A 19660-nucleotide genomic window follows, 5' to 3' on the forward strand; every position below is an offset into this window, starting at 1 on the left:
ACAGTATTTGCCCTGAAATGTAGCGAAAAAGAATCATAAAGCAACATAAAATGAAAATACTTGAGTAAAGTACAAATAACTCCAAACAGTACTTGAGCAAAGCTACCTATTCTACCTCCCCTGACGTAAAATAACACAAATCACATGATTTTTTTTCTTCCAGAAATTATAGGCCTTAGATTTTTTTAATCACCTTGTGTTATGATCAGTGTTTGTGTTGAGCGGGGACATAAGGGAAGATGGTGAGACAGGGTGGAGAGACTGGGAGGCAAATGAATAGCTATGTGAAAATGGGGCCATTTGGCCTTAAGTGTGAAGCCTCACACACCTATTTAACTGAGCAAGTCACCACTGTGGGCATTTGTAGCAGAGGACGGCTGAGGGATAGGAACGGAAATAGAGACAAGAAAGAACTGAAACTCTTACAGAAGCGGTCTCCAGTTCAACTGAAGACTGAGAACACTTTGTTAGCAGCAGTCGGCTGAAGTCAGTCTGTAAAAGAAACACGAGACAAAAGGAGTGGAAGAGTGAAATGCTACTTTGCAGCAAGTGAAGAGGACGAGTAAAGGGACAAACACTGACAAGGAAAATGCTGAGTGTGGAGATGTATCCCAGTTTGGCTCTGGGACCACAGAGGATTGGAGACTGCTTTTACAGAGGTGAGTGAGAAGGAGAGTGTGTGCATGAGTTTGCTTTGAAAATCTTGAATAATTATCCAAGATTTTAACAGCGTACCTAAAACATTCTCACCAGTTAGGTTTCTCTTTGAAGGAACAACCACTGCGCCTGCAACAGGAGGAAGAAACTGTCATTTAGCGAATCCAGGGGTGTGATGGGGTTTTTATTTGCAGCTCTCAGAATAGAGATGCTCTGAGGCTGAAGCCTGAGCTGGATGCTCCTTCATTATTAAAGACTTTTATTTATAGTATATTAATTTTTTTGGCAGCCAAATGATTGTTTTCTTAACTGTTTAAACATTGATTGTAATTCATAAGATTACAGCCATGGTAAAGCCTCCAATAGAAGTATAAAAATGGGGTCATTGAAATCTTGATGATAACTTTCTAATCTCCAAATATGCACGTGTATTTCTTTAAATGTTAAGTTTTTACTATTTCCCTGTTGTTTCAGAACGGGAGGCTCCTGCCCACATGCCACTGTACCCCCCCGCCTGTGACGTTGCAGCTAAAGCCCTGCCCCCGAGGCTGCTGGCCCCTCCCCCTGTCCCCAATGAGCCTGTCACCAAAACCCAAAAAGACGAGGTGAAGATGGACCTGGAGAACGCGTTCTTATGGAAACAGTTCAGCTCGGTGGGCACGGAGATGATCATCACAAAGAAGGGCAGGTGAGACAAGACTGTAGAGTGCATGTGTATTGGCGCCGACCCTTGACCTCTAACTTCAATCTCGGTTCCTGCACCTTTGTTTATATTCTTATTTTTTTAATTCTCCCAGACCAATAAGACAAGAGACAAAAAGGTGAGCTAATAAACACAAGTATGTGATTTGTAATTTTCTCCACTGTCCTCGCTTTCCTAGACGAATGTTTCCCGGGCTGAGGTTGAAGCTGTCAGGCCTGAATCCATCTCTACGTTACATCCTCCTCTTGGACATCGTCCCGGTGGACAACTCCCGCTATCGTTTCCAAGGCGGTGGCTGGCAGGCTGTTGGCGGGGCGGAAGCTCGGCTGCCAGACCGGGTGTTCATCCACCCAGACTCCCCCGCCACAGGTGCTCACTGGCAGAGCCGCACCATCTCCTTCCACTTCGCCAAGCTCACCAACAACACACTGGACTCACAGGGACATGTAAGTACGGCGGGCTGACTGACACAGCACAAATACAGTATGGGACCTTCACTGTAGCGCTTGGAGCCAACCTCTTTTCTTTTATTTCCAGATCATCCTACACTCGCTGCATCGCTACCAGCCCAGGGTTCATGTAATTGAAGCCAGAGACGTGCTGAGGTGGGGCGGAGGGCAGCACTCCTTTGTTTTCCCTGAGACCCAGTTTATCACAGTCACCGCCTACCAGAACAACAAGGTAACTTAACACTACATTTCTATATGAAAGATGAGGCCAATGTTCCTATACAAACTCACCTGCAATAAGTGCAGTTCAGTTCAGTGCACCGACAATATTTCTCTCTCATAACAGACTCTCTCTCTCTTTTTGTTGTTTTCAGATCACAGAGCTGAAGATCAACTCCAACCCCTTCGCTAAAGGCTTCCGAGAGGATGGCATGAACAGCAAAAAGTAAAGACCCGCACAGAAAGACACACATACAGATACATACACTTCGAATTGTTGCATAAATATTGTGGAGAATCTAAACTCCTTTTTTTTCCTTCCTTTGCAGGCAAAGAGATGCAAGACAGAAGCGCAAAATAACTGTCTTGACAGAGACCTTGGATATTGGTAAGTGGGTTAACCAGACTTATACAGCTTTAAATCATTCATTTGGAAAGTGTTGTTAGTGTAACTGTTGCCTGGCTGCTCCTGAAACATCTCCACCTCCCCATCTGTCTCCCTCAGTGAACTGTGACCCATGCGACTCCACTGAGCTTCTGCCGCAACCCACCACCACCACCACCACCACCACCAGCAGCACAGACCTGCAGGCCCTCGCTCTGGCCTCCCTGCCACCACTGCCTGATCCCTCCTGTGGGTACAGACCACAGGAGGCCTCCTATCGGGACACGCTGGTCCCGGAGCAGCAGCTCGACCTCGGTCAGGCATTCATGGCATCCCAGATGTCTGACATCAGCATTTCCATGGCCAATGGGATGCAGGACACACCGGGGAGCGAGGTGGCAAATAGTATAATTGAAAGGTGGGTGTGTGTGATGTATGTTTATGAACGGTGTAATTTCTCCATTATTGTTGTATCCACTAAAACACTTTATTACACTAGAGGAATGAACTGAATCTAATATGATTTCTTTGCCTTTTCTCCTCCACAGATCGGACACTATGGGTGAAGCAGCTTATACCTCCAGCTTCCCTGCTGCTCAGGCCAACTCCTCCTCTTTCCCCTCAGCTCCTCTTCCTCAGTCATCCTCCTCTTTCCCCTCCCTCCCCGTCCCCGACCCCTCAGACACATCCGATCCCCAGCCCTCCATCTCTCCTATCGACTATCCCTCCATTCTCTCCTCCTCACCCACGCTCTCCTCCTCCACCACCACCACCACTCCCTCTCTGCAGCAGACCTCCTTCACCTTCCCCACTCCGCCTCCTTCCAACTCCTCCTCGCCACAGCCACTCCTTCCCTCCTCCTCCTCCTCCTCTCCCTCCGCCAACACCTATCACACCATCCCAGAGACGATCAGGCCCCACGCGACGACAGACGCCTCCTTTCCTGCCCCACCCTCGGCATGTCAGACAGGTCTGCAGGACCAAATATCCGCTCATTCTCTGCTCACTCAGCCCAGTCAGGCACTGCAGGGTGAACCTGTTACCAGCGGAAATAATTCACCCAGCGATCAAAGCTCAGCAGCATTTATCTATCCAAATATCCTGCCTCCAAATCCGGATCCTGCTCCAGCTGCTGCTCATCCTCACCCCAACCAAAACCAAAACCAAAACCAACTACCAGCTCCCAATCTGCCGTGCTCCCTACCCACCCACGGTGCCGCCACGTCGTTCGCCTTCCCCTCTGTCCCTCCACACATGCAAAATCTCTCCTTTTCAAATGTATCTCCCAGCCCTGCCCACCCTGCCTTGCACCTCCCAAATCTCAGCCACCAAGCCCCAGCTCCCTCCCTTGCTGCTGCCTTCCCTCCCTCCTCCTTCACTCATCCATCATCCTCCCTTCCTCACCCTCCTTTCCAACCCTCCTCTTGCTTGGCTGTCCCCTCTTCTTTCCAGCAGTCCGTCTCCTCCACTCCAACCGCCCATCCTCAGAACTTGCCCAATCCTTCTGCGTCCTCCTCATACCCTCCGGTTGAACTAGGTGGCATCCCTCAGTTCAACCCCCCTGCCCCCTATCGCCCGGAGATGGTGCTGCACCACCCGTCTCTCCTCCCTCAGCTGGATCCATCTCTTCCCTCCTCCACCCCTCCCCCGGCCCTCTACCCAGCCTTTCCGTCCTACCCTCTCCGCCTGTGTCAGGACCCTCACTCGTCCCTCTCCATCCCTTTCAGGCATCTGTACAGACAACACCAACACGGCCACGCCCACCCCCAGGGGTCCTACATGATGGACATGAGCACGAGACCAATGTTTTAAAATGTAGCATTGTTAATGATGACAAAAATGTTTTGGCCTTATAGCGCTTTTAGGGGTTTTAGCAATTTGTAGCATTAGTTCAAGTAGCCCAATGTACTGTGAGTGAGCGTGTGTGTGTGTGTGTGTGAGTGTCTTCCTATGAACTGAGCTGATAAACAGTGTGGAATTGATCCAAATTTGTAAATAGCTGTTGAAGATTTTCTTTTCAAATGTCCATTCCAGTGTGAAAAATAAAAATGTATCTTTTCCAGGCTTTTGTCGTTCAATTCTTTTCAGCTGAAATACACTCGAATTGAGTTTTTACTTGACTCTAGCTCTTTGGATTACATCTCAAACAAATCACTACAAAAGTCTTCTTCAGTGCACTACAAAAATGATTCCTTGCAGTAGAAACGCAGGGTAGCATACTGACCAAAAATTGTGAAAACATGTCAGACATACTTTGGTGTGTTATGAATTTAATCATCTCCCCTCTCCAACACGTCCTCTGACCTCGCTCTTTCCACCGCCCCATCTCTGCTGCGATGACATAACATATTTTGAGTCATTTTGAAGTCAGTCAACCCTTTTACCAGCAAGAAGATTGTCCATTTCTATACCAAAGTGCGTTGCATTACAACAGATCAGAACAGAAGGTTTTTAACGGATTGTTTTGACCGCATCAGACCTTAATTCATTCACGATTACTCAAGGATATAAGCGCCCCCCAAACCTTCAGTCATGAAGCTGAGAAACTGTTCCACCTCTATCAGCATCATTTTGTGATTAGTATTTTGATGCTCGGTTTGTCAGCAGTGTCAGCATAGCAAAGATTTGAGCGCTGTTAAAAGACTTTCTGTCCGTCTGTCGGGTCAGAGATACATGACGAGGATGGCGGCAGGCGGTTAATTATTTCCTCTCCTTTGCTGCTTTGCTTGGTCCCAACCCCTCGAATTTACCCAAGCTCTCTGTTATGTTCGTTATGTGTCCACTTTTCTCTGTGGGTCACAGAGGGATTTTCTTTTTCATTAAATAGTCCTTAACTTAATCTTAATGATATTTTGTATAAGCATTTACAAAAGCTTGTACAAAAATTGTTAATATTCCTCTTGCAACATCCCTAATGGAGCACAGCTTAAACTTTTGCCCTGTTTTACATTATGAAACATAATTGTAATTATACATGCATTGAGGAGAAGGCTGATAATTGCCTTTGACCCATTATTGAAGCGTCTACCATCTGAATCTCTGCCTCGGATTTCAATTAACATCCAAATTCTGATATCAACAAAAAAGGGGGGAAAAAGCAAGAAGCAACATTGATCAAACATGAGCTTTTAATGCCCGTTTAGTTGATGGCAAACTCAGGGGCTTCACTTGTGTGTTGATGCTAAGGGTCAACTTAATGTTTACTCATTTTTTTTCAGGTAGTCACTCATTAACCAGCGAGTAACGCAAAAGATTATGAATTTTGCTGGTTCACCTACAAACCCTCAAATTGCACCTGCTTAGCTTTTCATCATTTAGGTCTTCTGAGTGCCACGTTCAGGAGGGAGGGTAAGGTGCTTCTGCTGACTTATTTCTTATGCAATTTCATGATCAGTTTCATACGCCTTGGTTACTTTTGGAGGATCCTAACAGACACCTCATTTAACTTGATCTTGCTCTTGAAGCTGTTTCGTTTTTGCTCTGTTTTAAACTACTTTTTCTACACTTCGAACTCTAGTTGTCACTGTTCATTCTTGTCAAGATCACTGACAGCTCCATGCAGCGAGGCTGGTAACTGCATAATCACTGCTGCCGTCCTTTTGCTTCTCCTCTTCCAACAGGTTGTGACATGAGGGGGATCATCACTTCTTCCTGAGCTGACCTCTCAGACTCTGATAACGCCTCTCTGACACTCTGGATTATTGTATTTCTATTTAACTCACACATCAGCTACTTCTGAGCAGAGGGCACACACTTTAAAATTACAACAAAGGAAGATTTACACAGAAATTTCAAATCATCCAAGCGCCAATTGCAAGCTGCGTTAGTGACATAAACAAAGACCCACATACACACACTTCTCCAGGGACGATGATGTGCTCTCGCTTGCGCCCCTCACTCTCTCACCTCTTGTCGCTGAGGCTGCTGGGTACTGCAGCCCCCAGGACGGCGGCTGCCAGGCGGTCCGACCTTCTCTCAGCGACTCTGGCCTTTGAGGATCCCAGTGCCTTCAGGGTGAAGAGTTTGGGTGAGCTGCTCCGTGCTCTGGGAATCTTCCGCCTCTGCTCCTTCCCTGTGCTGGTTAACCACTGTGGGAAGGTGAGACATAATGTTTCACTCATGATCATCGTATGGAGGAAAATAAGGCAAAAAAGAGTCACAGAGGCAGGGACTTATTCTTCTCTAGATTTATCTTTTACAATGATGTTGCCAAGGCTCTGACTGTGATGTTTCTTTACAACTGATTCCTTAGTTTGATAGTTGATCCTTTAGTGTAATGTTGCACACTTTGTACATCTGTCTGACTTCAGTAATGCACAAAATAAGGCAGGACTCTCGGTGAGAAAAACATCAAAATTCCTCTTTTTCATCTCTTCTTCTTTCAGCTAATGTCTGTAGCACGCACCCTCCTGGGGAGGAGGGGGTTTTCCTTGCTGCTGCGGCCCACTGTGTATGCTCAGTTTGTGGCCGGAGAGAATGAGAGAGAAATCTCTCAGTCCATGGAGAAGATGAGCTTGCTGGGGCTGAGGCCCATGCTGGCGGTACCTATCGAGGAGGATCTTGGAGAAAGCACAGGGTATGTCTCATCTTCACGTCTTTTATCAGGTGGATTCATTTTAAATGAAGGGGAGGAATAAACATTTGCTTCATTTATTGCTGCACTTGACTTTACTGCAGCCACTGCACAGATCTTGTCTGTATTATGATGTTAAAATGTGCAAAATGTATCATCTGAACTGAACATCTTAACTGAAAAGCAGTCTATGCTACTTCCTGTCTGCCTGTATATCTCAAGCAGAACACATGAACCTCATACTCATCCACTTTAACACATTGCGGCTCAGCTTCATGTTTAAAAGTGAAGTCTATCACAACCTCATGTTACCGTTTATCACCTCCAGAGAGAAGAGATATGACGACAACATGGAGGCCATGCTGGAATGTGTGCGAATGTCCCACAGCAACGCCTGGAGCAGAGACCCCATGATGCAGCTGAAGATCACAGCCCTGCTCAGCCCGGAGCTGTGTGTGAGGACAATGTTTTCCAGCTCAGAGTCACCATTCATAATGTTTCTGGGGAAATTAGTTTCAAGTTAATTTTCAGTTGAACTCGTACTAACATATTTTATGTAAATATGCAAAAAAAAAGGAAGAAAGACATTTTTAATTACATTTCAAATGCTATTTCTTTCCATTTTCAGTAGAGGCTTTGGGCTTTGACATTTAAATTTGGTCAGATACCAGTGATATTTATTGTCAGTACTATTGATGTTTTTGTTGTAAGGAAAACCAGTTGTGAAATCCCCAGTTTTCCAAGGCCATTTGACCATAAGGCCACCCGGATACACTGTGTGGTGGACCTGAGCCAAACAGTTGCAGAATGTAGTTCAAACACATGGCAAAAAAAGAGATAAAAATACACACTTCAGTGTTCACAGCTGTGAACCTCCCCCAGTATTTCCCAGCATATACTCTCTTTCTACAGTGATAGATTGTGATAAGTCTGTACTGATTGTATCAAGGTGAAACTCACAACCCTGATCACACAACAACCATATGACCTGAATCTCGTTGTGAGAGCCATGGATGGAGAGGTGCGTCCACATTCCATCAAAATAATTCAATATATACACAGATATATTTACAACATTGGGGGCGGATTCTGATGTTGAATGACCTTTGAACTGCCTCTTTCAGCCAATCAATTTCCCCGGTTTAGATGAAAGTGAAGTCGCCCACTTCCTCTGTGGTCTGCAGAGACTCAACAAAATAGCAGAGGTACAGCTTCGATGGCTCATGGGAAATGTGTCTGACACGGGAGCACATCATCATAATGATATTATTTTTGAATAATGAATTATCATTTTGCATCACCACTGTGTCACATTTGCTCCTGGTCAGCCCTCTGATGTGTCTGTTACTTGTCTTTCTTAGGCTAGTGTAAACAAAGTCCGAGTCCTGGTTGATGCAGAGTACACCTACATGAACCCCGCCCTCTCTCTTGTCACCATGGCGATGATGAAGAAGTTTAACAAAGATGGTTCCTGGATTTGGAACACGTATCAGTGTTACCTGAAGGCAAGTTTTTTTTTTTACAAATAACATTTCTTTTACCTGCAGTGAATACTGTAAGACTTAAACATGATCAAATACTCCCCTCTCCATCTGCGTCTTTCAGGAGTCCAGGTCCCTCCTGTTAGACGCTCTGTGTCTGTCCAAGGACGAGGGTTTCTGTCTGGGAGTCAAGCTGGTACGCGGAGCCTACATGGACAAAGAGAGGAAGCTGGCAGAGAAAGAGGGTTGTCTGGACCCCATCCACCAGTGCTGGGAGGACACCAATGACAGGTGGATAGGAGGAAGCAGCCATTAGTTACAATCAGGCAAAGGCATCCCAGACAATGACAAAACATAAACTACATAAACTGAATCTAAAAGTCTGGGTTCAGTTATTTTTTACCTGGATTTCCACTAAAAACCTTTTTTATCAGGATTGAAATCAACTCAGATGCTTTGCTAATGGTATGGGATGAAGGCCTGTGGTAAACTGACTGAAAAACACATGCATCATTTCCCGACATTGAGCCTGAGTCTGACTCATTTCATCTGTTCACTTGTGTTTGTGCAGTTATAACGGCTCTCTGGATGTGATGCTGGAAGTCATATCCCAGAAACCCGAGCGCTACAGGATCATAGTCGCCACTCACAACGAGGAGTCAGTGAGACGAGCCGCCAAACGGTCAGACCACGTGAAGTGAAAATCACATGGTGTCATTGACATTAGATAACTATGATATAGAGAGTACCACTCCAGGCAGCTTACCATGGCAACAATATTAAGTCTGCGATAATTCAGTTTTTTCTTTATGTGTGAAAATGAAATATTTGTCTCCCTACAATGATCTCAGCTTCATGTGAAAGTCACTTGATGCTGTGTGTCAGTGGTTCCCAACCTTTATGGCTTGTGACCCCCTAAAACAAAATGTGTTTGCTCATTGATTGTTAGTGATCTCATTAAAAGCGATGTGAAATTGGTGGAGAGCGATCACGGCCCCTCAAACTTATCTTGTGACCCATAATGGGGGTCTCAAGCCCCGGGTCGGGTACCACTGCTGTCTATGATGTAGCTGTTGTGTACATCGTCCTCAGGATGGAAGAGTTGGGGATAGACAAAGATGGAGGTGCAGTGTGTTTCGGCCAGCTGCTGGGCATGTGTGATCACGTCTCCCTCACTCTTGGTGAGCTGTTATCATAAAGTTCATGACATGAAACGCAGCTGCTGTTGGGACTGAAGCTGGAAACCTTCAATTGCAGGAGCTCTGACCACCCAGCCTCTCCTTGTTTAAACTGCTATGGGCATGATGATCTTTAATGATTAATATGTTCAAGTCTTTTTTTTTTTTTAGTTTTCTCTCATGTCCCTCTCCTCTTCCCTCCAGCTAAGGAGGGTTACGCTGTGTACAAGTCAGTACCATACGGCTCAGTGGAGGACACGCTGCCCTACCTGGTGCGTCGGGCTCAGGAGAATCGCACCGTGTTGCAGGGAATCCGCAAAGAGAGGGACCTACTGAGGAAAGAGCTCCGTCGGAGACTCCGCCTGAGCAAGTAGGCCACCAGCACAGAGGGGAGACAGACAGGAGCTAGTGGTGTGAGAGTTGGTGTTAACACCCACACTAATGTTGCCAATTAGGAAATGTTTAGAATAAGAAAGCCACATGAGAACACTTGAACAAAAGGACAGTTTTAAACCCTTGTATACTTACATGTCTCTTGATATGTGCTTATAATGCCCAAAGAGCCCATATGAACGCTATAGCTCTAAACAATGATTTGATGACAACTGAGAATAAGTGCAAGAATGTGTTTTGCAAAGTTTGATGGACAAATTGTATAAAAATGCATTTCAATACATGTGATATTGCTGCTGTACATTGAAAACTGTCAATGTCTCTTTTATAGTAATAAACTACATAGATGTATGGAATACTTATTTCCTTTTTGCCTGCCCAGCTGCACATTTCATTAGTTATGCATTTAATAACAAAGACATCACAACAACAAAAGCTGTTTTTCAGTGACTGAGTATCACTAAACACATCACTATAAAAGTAAAAACCAGCTCCTTCAGCTTGTATCTTCACTTCATCTTAAGTATTGAGAAATATTACCATGACTTGACCCTGTACTGTCCACAATCTAAACCTGAGTTTCTAGTGTGAGGTTTTTAAGGCTATGGAAAATCTATTTCAGGATGATTCTCTTCTGCGTGTTCTGTATCTTCATTAGTGTGATTTATCAGAGGTATCGTCTTTTGATACTTAGAAATCTGTGTATTAGCTTGTGCACAAATTCTGCCTGACAGCCTTAAACAGTCATGTCGCTTTGTTTGAACTCTAGCTCTCTTTGCCAAAAAGAAAACTCAAAATTCACTGTTTATTATTGTTTATTTGTTAAGTATAAGTCAACAATACTTGAAGCGTCTATCGTCTGACTGCACTGCCACAAGCTAGCCACACTGCAATGCCCTTTTTGTACAATGTTCTATCATCAATAACCTTAAAACTCTTCATGTACTGGAATATCACCCCATGCAGTTACAGTGAGAAAGGCTTGTGCTGCAATGACTTTCAGCTATTTCAGGATCAGTTTTGAGTCAAATGAGAGAGAACAGCACACGGCCAAGTGCCAAGCACAGAAACCCAGGTGGTGGTTGTTATGGAATGAAGACTAATTCAGGTGGCAAGACTGAAATCCACACGGTCCAAGCTCAGTAGTTGCTTTGGTTTTGATTTCTGTAGCCGCCTCGCTGGTAGCCCCCCTGTTTCTGCTGATATCCACCTTTCTGATCTGTGAAGAGGAAAACATGATTATCAATGAGTTGACACGGCAGCATCTAAACAAATGACAAAACAAAAAACACTTTCACAAGGTTTACAGCTTCAAATGGAACTATTTAAAAATAGCTGCCTTATTCTTAATCTGACATTCTAATGCAAACAAACTCAAGTTACAGCAACAGGAGCAATGAATAAACAGCGAACAGCCTCTGCAGAAGATCAGTGGGATGTTGTGCAGCCTCAGTGTGGCTTAACATACCTCTCTGGTAGGACTGTTTCTGTTGGTAGCCACCTTTTTGATCTGTAATGCAAACAACAACCAGTTACCATTTTTTTCCCAAGAAAGCACTATTCAACCTATAAAAGCAAAGAGAGCAAACGAGATGTTCCGGGAAATTTAAAAGATGTAATAATCATATCTTTGGAGAAGTACTTCAATGTGACTTATGGTCATTGACTTACAGGGACATAACATACATACATGTATGGTATATATGGCATACAGTGGAGTGTGTTGTCTAAACTGACCTCTGTTGAAGTAGCCTCCGTAGACACCCTGTTTGAGGTCGAAGACGCGCTCGTTGTTCTCCACCAAGCCGCCCAGTTTCTCAGCGAGCTGCAGAGCCATGTTCTGCAGGGAGGTGGGCTCTGTGCGGTGCATCACAACAGTCTGTGTGGGCTGGTCAAGTGATGCCTGTTGGGAGGTGACAAAAAAAAAAAAAAAAAACATTTGCCATTAATTGGAAAAAAAACTAAATTACACAAATGGAAACTAGTTTTGTACATGTAAAGATGCAGCAGAAATCCCATTTGAGATATTCTGTTGCATCTATTCTGATTAAAATTCACAGAACAGAGAAGCCATGACACTCACCATCAGCTCCTCGTTGATGATCATCTTGCTGATGATGCTGTGAACTGTGGGTATCTCCAACTCAAACATCTCAGATAGTGTCTCCATGCTGGAGGAACAGACAAAAATTATATCGACACTCGTTTTTTCCATTAAAAAATAAAAACTTTCACATTGAGACACTGTTGAAGTTGAGCTTGGGTGGATACAAACTGAAGCTTCAGCTGAAAGCTCAAAGTACTTTAGTATTGATCGACACTAGCACTGTTAAAAATGTAATGTATCTTACCTGATGGAGTCGTACACGCTGCTGTACGTGAACAGATAAGTCCTCAGAGACTCCTCTTGGATCTTCCTGTAAAATTCATTGTATTGAAGTTATAAAGGGCAGCAGAATGAATTTCTATTTGTAAACAATCCTGAGTTCTCAGATCATTAAGACATAACTTGTAACACAATCTACATCACAACAGCTACCAGAAGTAACTGGGAATACCACACAGCACAAAACCATGCTACCTGATAAGACTGAATGAAGATACATTTAGAGATGGATGATAATAATGGTCTCTTCTCACCTGACAAGCATCTCGCGTACTCGCTGAGTCTCAGGAAACAGGTCCCACACCTTACTGTTCATCTTCTCATTGATGATGAATGAGTGGCAGGTACGCCAGTCTCCCATCTTCATGGCCTTGCTGGCGGCCACCACGTGCTCCCTCATGCTCTCTGGGGGTCCTGGAGGACAAAGGCAACTACTGTTATCCTCTCTGGTTTTTCTCTATGGATTCAACATCCTGATGTAAAGAGTAATTAGATGACATCGTAGCGTACCCAGCAGTGGCTGTCTCTCTCCCACCCTCAGCTGGTGATGGAACTGCTTGCTGATCATCCTGCGGCGGGCATCAAACTCATGGGCGGCCATGTAGGGGATTTCCAGCAGCATGGCTGACACCAGGTACACACACTCCAGCAGCTCCAGGTTGATGTGCATATGGAATGGCACCTTTTGGGGGGAGGGTTCACAGCAATGTTATGATACAATCTCACATCAAGCCTGGTCTTTAAGTGGTAGCTCCATTGAGATGTTCACTGACACAGGAATTCATATCAAGCTCATCTGGTCCACAGTTGTGGCAGAATAACAAATCATCTTAGCCATTTGTTACCTGTGTTAAAAGTGTTTTTTGTTACAGCTGCTTCACATAAAATACTGGAAAAATTTAGTTAAAGTTTAAAAACATCAATTGTAAAAAAACGTTCTTCTTGGTTAGATCCAATGTCAGAATTTAATCTGCTAATTTATTCGATAAAATTAGATAAAATAAAGATCGTTAACAATAAGAAAAACACACCTAAACATGATCGAAGACATCATTTTACTGCTTCTGTTGGACTTACTTGTCTTCTCTTTTCAATTTTCTCCTGCTCGGCGTTCCTCTCCTGCATGTTCCTCATGAGCAGACCCTGACCCAGCAGCTCCTTGGCGCGGCCAGAGGACTGGATATCCAGCAGGGCATTGTGGGCATCTTTAATCATGCCCTGCCTAAAAGCGCAGATGCCCAGTTGGACCATGGTTCTGTTGTAAAGGATCTAGGAAAAACAAAAACAAACAGGGGGTTAGTATTCTCATTTAGGGTTTAATCTTGCAACTAAATAAGTCCTCTTGTGTAGGGTTGCGTCTGACTGCCTACCTGTACAGGTGGGTCAGCGTGCTGGATGTTGTCCTGCAGGTGGCTCATCAGCATCAGGTCGCGGGCCTGGTACCAGCGTGAATGCAGAGCGTGGTGGTAAATGTGGCAGAGGATAGCACAGGTACGGATACGGTCGGTGCGATCCTTGGCGTAGATGAACTTGCAGAGACGGTCCATGATCACAGCGCTGTCCTCCCCCTCGCTCTCCTCCTGGTCCTGCTCGGACTACACAACGGACAGAGAGGCCCGAATCAACTCACTGCACTCACTAATGACCTCACAAACAAGCTCGAGACCAGACACATTAACAAATTCACATCCACTTGATGCCCTACGCTGACTTTTCTTGATTTGGGTCATTTACAACTTTTTTCCTTGTCACACTGAAGATGTATTGATGTCTGTCAAGTCTGCTGTATCACTTCTGTGCTTTTTCTCACCTTGGTCTCTCCCTGGATGCCCAGGCTGCGCCGGTGGGCCTTGTAGTCAAACTTGTAGTAGGTGTGCATGATCCTGCGCAGATAGATGCGGCAAATCTCCTCTGTGCTGCCCTTGTTCTCCAAGTAGTCCAGCAGCCGGTCAATGATGCCACAAACCCGTCCCTCATCCTTCAGATTGTCAACATATTCTGGAGAAAGAACAGAAAACACAATAATGAGCTACTAGGAAGAGCTTTTGAGAGTTGTCGTCTTGAGTCTGTTTTCTGGTATAGCTCACCTTGTGAGTGGGGATCAGTGTTCTGCATGATCTTGGTAAACTCTTCATCCATCCTCTCCACCAGCGTTAAGACGCAGCCACGCACCCTGAATGGCTGACAGACGCACACAATAAAGAAATAAGTATTTATTTTTTGCAATGCCATCATCTATCTGGGCTTTCAACACACAGCCACATATTATGCAGTTTGTTCAGGAGGTAAACTATTCCCATGTTAGTTAAAATATACAAATGACGATGCTTCCATAAATTACAATAATGCAGACAACACAGATGATAAAAATACAGATGCAAAGGTGCGGTTTCAGGGATTCAGTTTTGGGATGGGTTACCCGGCAACCAGAACAAGCTGCCATCCAAAAATACCAGGAATGAAAAACAAAACAGAAAAAGGATGAGATACCTGTTCGGAGACGGCCAGATTCTCACTGTCCTCTGCAATGTTCTCCCCGATGAAGATGTTGTTGTGCTCAAAGAGGATGTCCAGCAGCTCATCTATACAATCCAGGCACTTCTTCCACATATCGGCCTGAAGAAAACAGCCAGAATGATTCAATTTGAAAACACCAGGATTAGGAGTTCTGCTTCTAAGACATTTAAACAGACAATTAAACATATTTTGCATCATTTAAGCACAGGTTTCCTATGCTGGTTCAGAATTTGATCATTTATAACATCAAATATTATAACAAATTCTAATGGGCCAAAAATATAAATATGCATACTGGGTCTTTATTTTGTTTTATGCAAATCCTTTAGAATAATTTTTCAAGCATTTCCATGTTGTAACATTTAGAAAAACAGTCGCTCCTACCTTCATGAAAGCTGCCAAGTTGGGGTTGTAGTCATACAGGGAAGCAATGATGTTGAACTTAATCTTGACCAGGATACCTTGGCCCAAGTTATTCTCAGCAGCGATGGCTGCCAGAGCATGGAGCAGTTCAATCTGGGCAGCCCTGTTACAGGGAGAAAAATAAGGAACTTGGTTGTTTTTCACTGGTTAGTCAGGAATTTTGTTTTTAATACTAATAATGAATTTAATTGTCCATAACATCATTAAGAATAGTTATCAATACCCGTTTTTTTTAATTATGAATACAAAGAGCTTCAGTGAATGATGCAGTGTTACCTGTCTGTGCCCTTTTTGCCTCTGGCTTGCAGGATCTCATTCAGCTTCTTCACCACCACTGCTGTGTTGATCTCTGTGCCTTTGGCAAACATCTTAGGCTTTTCCTGATAGAATGAACATAAGTATTGATTTGTTGATCCATATTATGTGGTGGTTTCCTTTGAGACTAACTGTTCTATACCAGCTCATTGATATTTTTAAATCACGTACAATTGTCTATGACAGTTTATCATGACCCTTTTTACCATAACTGAATATTTCTGCCCTGAGACAAAGAAATTGTGGCAAAGACAAATATGGATATAAGCACATCTATTGTTCCATCTTGATGTAGATGATGTGATGTGATAGCAGTAAATCTGAAAATGCTTGTGTCACTGTCTCTTTACCTTGACCAGGGGGACGCCTCCCTTCACCTTCTCCCAGCCTCCCTCAACCTCCTCTCCTCCCTCCTCCTCAGCCTCCTCCTCTAGCCGCTCTTTCTTCTTGGGCTTCTTCTTCTTCTGAATCTTCTTTTCGCTGGACTTCTCAGTTTCCTGGGTCCTGAGGACAGACACAGAGTGAGTCGAAGTACGGTATTTAAAGGTTAAATGCTGGTGTAGGAAAGGAAGCAATTACTTGCCATTCTTTGATTTGACAACTTCACTTAATTCCCATTAAATGAAAATTTTTTGTCTTTAAAATGTCGCAGAATGAGTGAAAAAATAAGTAACTGGAAATGATTCAGCGCTGCATGCTTCATCCCTGATTTTTTTCTGTTGGAAAACAAAACAAAAAAAAGTGTAGAGGGAGACTCACTTCTTGAGGAAGACCACAGCCAGGGAAGCGCTCTTTCCCTCCCCTTCATCTGAGCTCTCGCTGCCACTGTCTATTGTGTCTGAGCCCCAGTCTTCATCATCATCATCCTCATCACTAGAAGAGGACTCATCCTGTCATGAGAAAAACTCATTAGCACAGGTGTCCTCTCACACAGGAGTTCATGAGCACAGAAATTAGCACCAGGTTCTCTCATTGTTCTCTCTGTAGTACATTCTTATATGGTATGCCGCCCTCTTACCCCAGATCCCTTGGCAGACTTGAGGAACTTGCTGGCCTCTGGAGCAGCTTCAGGCTTTTTCTTCAAGAAGGACTTGGCTGATACACCATCATCACCTCCCTCGGCATCACTGTCAGAAGAGGAGCCTTGTGGAACAAAAATTAGGATGAATTATAGAGATGATGCTTGCACTTATTCAGCATAACCACTGTCTTATCTTGATAGCAAGTATAAAAATTATTTATGTTTTGCAACAGAGTTTAGTATAGAATTAAAATATGGGATTACTAGTAATTATTATTGTTTCATTTGGTAAATAAAGAACTAAATACAGACTCTTTGAGGTGATAAAACAAAATACTGTTACCGTCTTTGTAAATCTAACTGTTTTCTGAATTTGTAGATTTAATGAAACTCCAATTTGAGATCACATATGATCTTGATTCACGAAACTGTACCCATCTTTACATAAATAGCACTGAGAACAGACAGACATATACTTTTGTGACTTTGTAGTTTGTCCAATGATCTAGGAATAGGTACAGGACTCTGACAGGCTTCAAACCTATTCTATATGTAAACATATTTCACCCATGAACACTTTGCAGTTTGTTTAATTTCTTGGATGCTTTTATAGAGTTCTTTTGGTTTAACATAAAAACACGTAACAGCAAACTTACCAGAATCCTCTGGCTCCTTCTCCTCCTCTTCATCTGCAGACTCCTGTGGGTTCTAACAGACAGAGAGAAGACATTGAGAAATTTCTCTTACTGTTGTCAGGATGCGCTTTTGCAGCATTGCCCAGTTGTTACATTTATATTTTTGACACTGCCAATTACAACCACAGTGTGATCTGTTGACCATTTAAGTTTCACTGGAGGGGTTAAGTACCTTGTTAAATGGGCAACACATGGATCTATTCTGCAGATCTGCAGATTGAAGCAGCTAGCTGTTTGCTCTAATCAAGAAAGCTTTCTCTATGATCTGAAGCCCAGAACCATGGAGGGAAAGTTTCCTTATTTACCTCCTTGTACGCAGCGATTTCTGTCTCATAATCTCTGTTGTACTTGCGGATCTTCTGACGCAGTGTACTAAGGGCTTTTGCGTTGTTTTTGTTCATCTTCTTCTTGCCCTCTTTGTCCTCCCACAGCTGGAAAGAAAATGATGTTAATTATTTCAAGTACTGAAAAAGTGGAACATTACAAATGTAAGACTGCATTAACCAGGGTTAACATCCTTTTTTTTAGCTACAAGCAAAGCAACAAACATGTTAAATTACAAACCTGGTTCAGATAGTCCTCCAGGTCGGCCAGAAGGCGGATATAAAAAGCAGGAACACCCTCTTTGTCCACTATATTTTTGCTTTTGAGGAAGGCTCGACATAACTGCTCAAACTCTTCCAGACATTTGGCCATGTCACGAATCTTCATAGCATTGCGGATAGTCTTGATGAGGTTGGTCAACTCCTCAAATCTGAGATTTAAGAATAAATGTATTTAAAACAAAAATTGCTAAAACAATCTGTACAGTTTAAAAGTTATACTGCTTACAAGATACCACACCAACCTTTTGTCTTTGGCGCTGCGCACCACTCTCTTAGTGTCTTCCTCATCATCACTAAGAAGCAAGGACCTGTGAAAACAACATGGATGTGTAAGATCAGTATAAAAAGTACAGTTTGAGTCCTGATAATGGGATTTATGGTAAACTGCACTGACTGCTTGAAAGTTGTCCCGGGTGCTTTGGGGGTGATCTCACTTCCAGATGAGGACTCCTCTGACTCACTGTCAGACCCGGTGGCAAAGAAACGAGACATTGCTGAAGAAAGCTGTCAATCTGTAAAGACAAAATCACATGTGTGAGAAATAGTATTTGCAAAAATACAGCCGATTTGCGGACATCTATGGAATATGAAATGAGAATATTTGATATTGTAGAAGCTGTTTTTGCTTACTACTATAAATAAGATGTAAATAAAGACTCGTTTTCTTATCATTGAATACATTCATTATTACTCATGAAGGCAAGACTAAAATGATATCCCTAAGCTAAAAGCTACTTCCAGTTAAGAAGGTGGATTTCACCTTTCCATTTAAATTACTACCTCTGGTTAGAGTTTTTAAACAACATTGCCAACACACACTAACTGGAGAAACTAACATTTAGGACTGGAACAAGACTATGTGAGACATCACAAAACAGTTTGTTGCTGTTTCGACACGTATAACGGAGGAGAAACAGAATTCACTGCACTGTTGTCAAGATATACGTTGTTTGGCTAGCCAAAAATAAATTCATGTCTGTTTGAGATGCTTCACTGTGCGATGGTAATGCACACTTTCGAGACTTTGAGAGCCAGTGTAAACATTTTAAAGTGTAGTTTGGCATGCTTCCAGTGAAAGGTGCAGTTTTCCAGACAAAAGTAAACGGGGCTGCTGGTTGAGTTAGCATCCTACGTCTGTAGGCTGCGTGCTATATGCAACAACCTTCATTTTAGAAAAACGTTATCTAGCTTTGACAGATGGATCGGCTACAATCAGACAATATAACTGATCACCCAAATGCATTTCAAGCTACAGATATTCCACCGTTTTATAAAAATAATCTATGCGATATAAAACATACAGTAGTCTATTAATTAACATGCCACCACTGAGTTATATCTGATAATAAAACGCGAACTAACGTGGCGCGGGGTTGTTGCTATGCTAACGTTAGCACCACCGGAGAAGGAGCGCCGGGCCTCCCCTCATGTGCAACCGGCGAATACACGTCTCTAAAACGAATAATTATCATACACTTTAATCAAACATTGAGGCAAACTTACCTACGTCCTTGTAAAAGTTATCCCGTTGTGTGTCTGTCCACTTTGAGTCGTTATAAAATCCAGTTTTGCTGTACAGCGGCCACAAAATAAAGGCGTGCAGCAGCCTTGCCGGGCACTTGCGTCAGGAAAGGAAGTGCGCTGTAGATCAACAAGGCAT

General features: G+C 43.4%; 3 protein-coding genes across 4 annotated transcripts; 2 read left to right on the forward strand and 1 right to left on the reverse strand.

Annotated features, from left to right (window-relative positions):
* The first annotated feature begins 589 nt into the window (after positions 1-589).
* LOC111220369 (T-box transcription factor TBX6-like) lies at positions 590-4225 on the forward strand. Its single transcript, XM_022743437.1, has 8 exons — positions 590-659; positions 1132-1345; positions 1539-1806; positions 1898-2041; positions 2184-2254; positions 2358-2416; positions 2534-2831; positions 2962-4225. The coding sequence occupies exons 1-8, from the start codon at positions 590-592 to the stop codon at positions 4223-4225; spliced, it is 2388 nt and encodes a 795-aa protein (XP_022599158.1).
* Positions 4226-5696: 1471 nt separating this feature from the next.
* On the forward strand, positions 5697-10546 carry prodh2 (proline dehydrogenase 2). The gene is made up of 11 exons (XM_022742881.1): positions 5697-5761; positions 6034-6511; positions 6799-6989; positions 7315-7441; positions 7936-8007; positions 8111-8191; positions 8348-8491; positions 8592-8758; positions 9039-9149; positions 9560-9648; positions 9850-10546. Exons 2-11 carry the CDS (start codon positions 6284-6286, stop codon positions 10017-10019), a joined length of 1380 nt encoding a protein of 459 aa, XP_022598602.1. The 5' UTR covers positions 5697-5761; positions 6034-6283; the 3' UTR covers positions 10020-10546.
* Positions 10547-10835: 289 nt separating this feature from the next.
* On the reverse strand, positions 10836-19633 carry LOC111219982 (eukaryotic translation initiation factor 3 subunit C). Of its 2 annotated transcripts, none has more exons than XM_022742880.1 (23): positions 19508-19633; positions 18395-18512; positions 18243-18308; positions 17960-18149; positions 17701-17826; positions 17357-17408; positions 16698-16822; positions 16439-16569; positions 16030-16183; positions 15641-15744; positions 15326-15467; positions 14915-15040; positions 14512-14605; positions 14235-14422; positions 13795-14019; positions 13502-13693; positions 12935-13106; positions 12679-12838; positions 12390-12455; positions 12122-12209; positions 11776-11941; positions 11507-11548; positions 10836-11257 (listed from the first exon to the last, which is right to left on the reverse strand). In XM_022742880.1, exons 2-23 carry the CDS (start codon positions 18490-18492, stop codon positions 11178-11180), a joined length of 2787 nt encoding a protein of 928 aa, XP_022598601.1. In that variant the 5' UTR covers positions 18493-18512; positions 19508-19633; the 3' UTR covers positions 10836-11177. The 2 variants fall into 2 exon arrangements, with proteins under 2 accessions (XP_022598601.1, XP_022598600.1); XM_022742879.1 differs by having other exon boundaries at positions 19504-19633.
* Between the last annotated feature and the right edge of the window lie 27 nt (positions 19634-19660).

Source organism: Seriola dumerili, unplaced genomic scaffold, assembly GCF_002260705.1.
Source record: "Seriola dumerili isolate Sdu_G_001 unplaced genomic scaffold, Sdu_1.0 BDQW01000068.1, whole genome shotgun sequence".
NCBI classification, from domain to species: domain Eukaryota; kingdom Metazoa; phylum Chordata; class Actinopteri; order Carangiformes; family Carangidae; genus Seriola; species Seriola dumerili.

Bases quoted from the DNA above. Each gene is read 5' to 3' on its own strand.
- LOC111220369 (XM_022743437.1), top strand. From the start codon at position 590: ATGCTGAGTGTGGAGATGTATCCCAGTTTGGCTCTGGGACCACAGAGG. The intron at 660-1,131 runs GTGAGTGAGAAG...CTGTTGTTTCAG, and splicing joins TGGAGACTGCTTTTACAGAG to AACGGGAGGCTCCTGCCCAC. The intron at 2,255-2,357 runs GTAAAGACCCGC...CTTCCTTTGCAG, and splicing joins GATGGCATGAACAGCAAAAA to GCAAAGAGATGCAAGACAGA.
- prodh2 (XM_022742881.1), top strand. From the start codon at position 6,284: ATGATGTGCTCTCGCTTGCGCCCCTCACTCTCTCACCTCTTGTCGCTG. The intron at 8,008-8,110 runs GTGCGTCCACAT...TGCCTCTTTCAG, and splicing joins TGAGAGCCATGGATGGAGAG to CCAATCAATTTCCCCGGTTT. The intron at 8,759-9,038 runs GTGGATAGGAGG...GTGTTTGTGCAG, and splicing joins TGGGAGGACACCAATGACAG to TTATAACGGCTCTCTGGATG.
- LOC111219982 (XM_022742880.1), bottom strand. From the start codon at position 18,492: ATGTCTCGTTTCTTTGCCACCGGGTCTGACAGTGAGTCAGAGGAGTCC. The intron at 17,409-17,700 runs GTAAATAAGGAA...TCTGTCTGTTAG, and splicing joins AAATCGCTGCGTACAAGGAG to AACCCACAGGAGTCTGCAGA. The intron at 14,020-14,234 runs GTGAGAAAAAGC...TCCGTTGTGTAG, and splicing joins GCATCCAGGGAGAGACCAAG to TCCGAGCAGGACCAGGAGGA.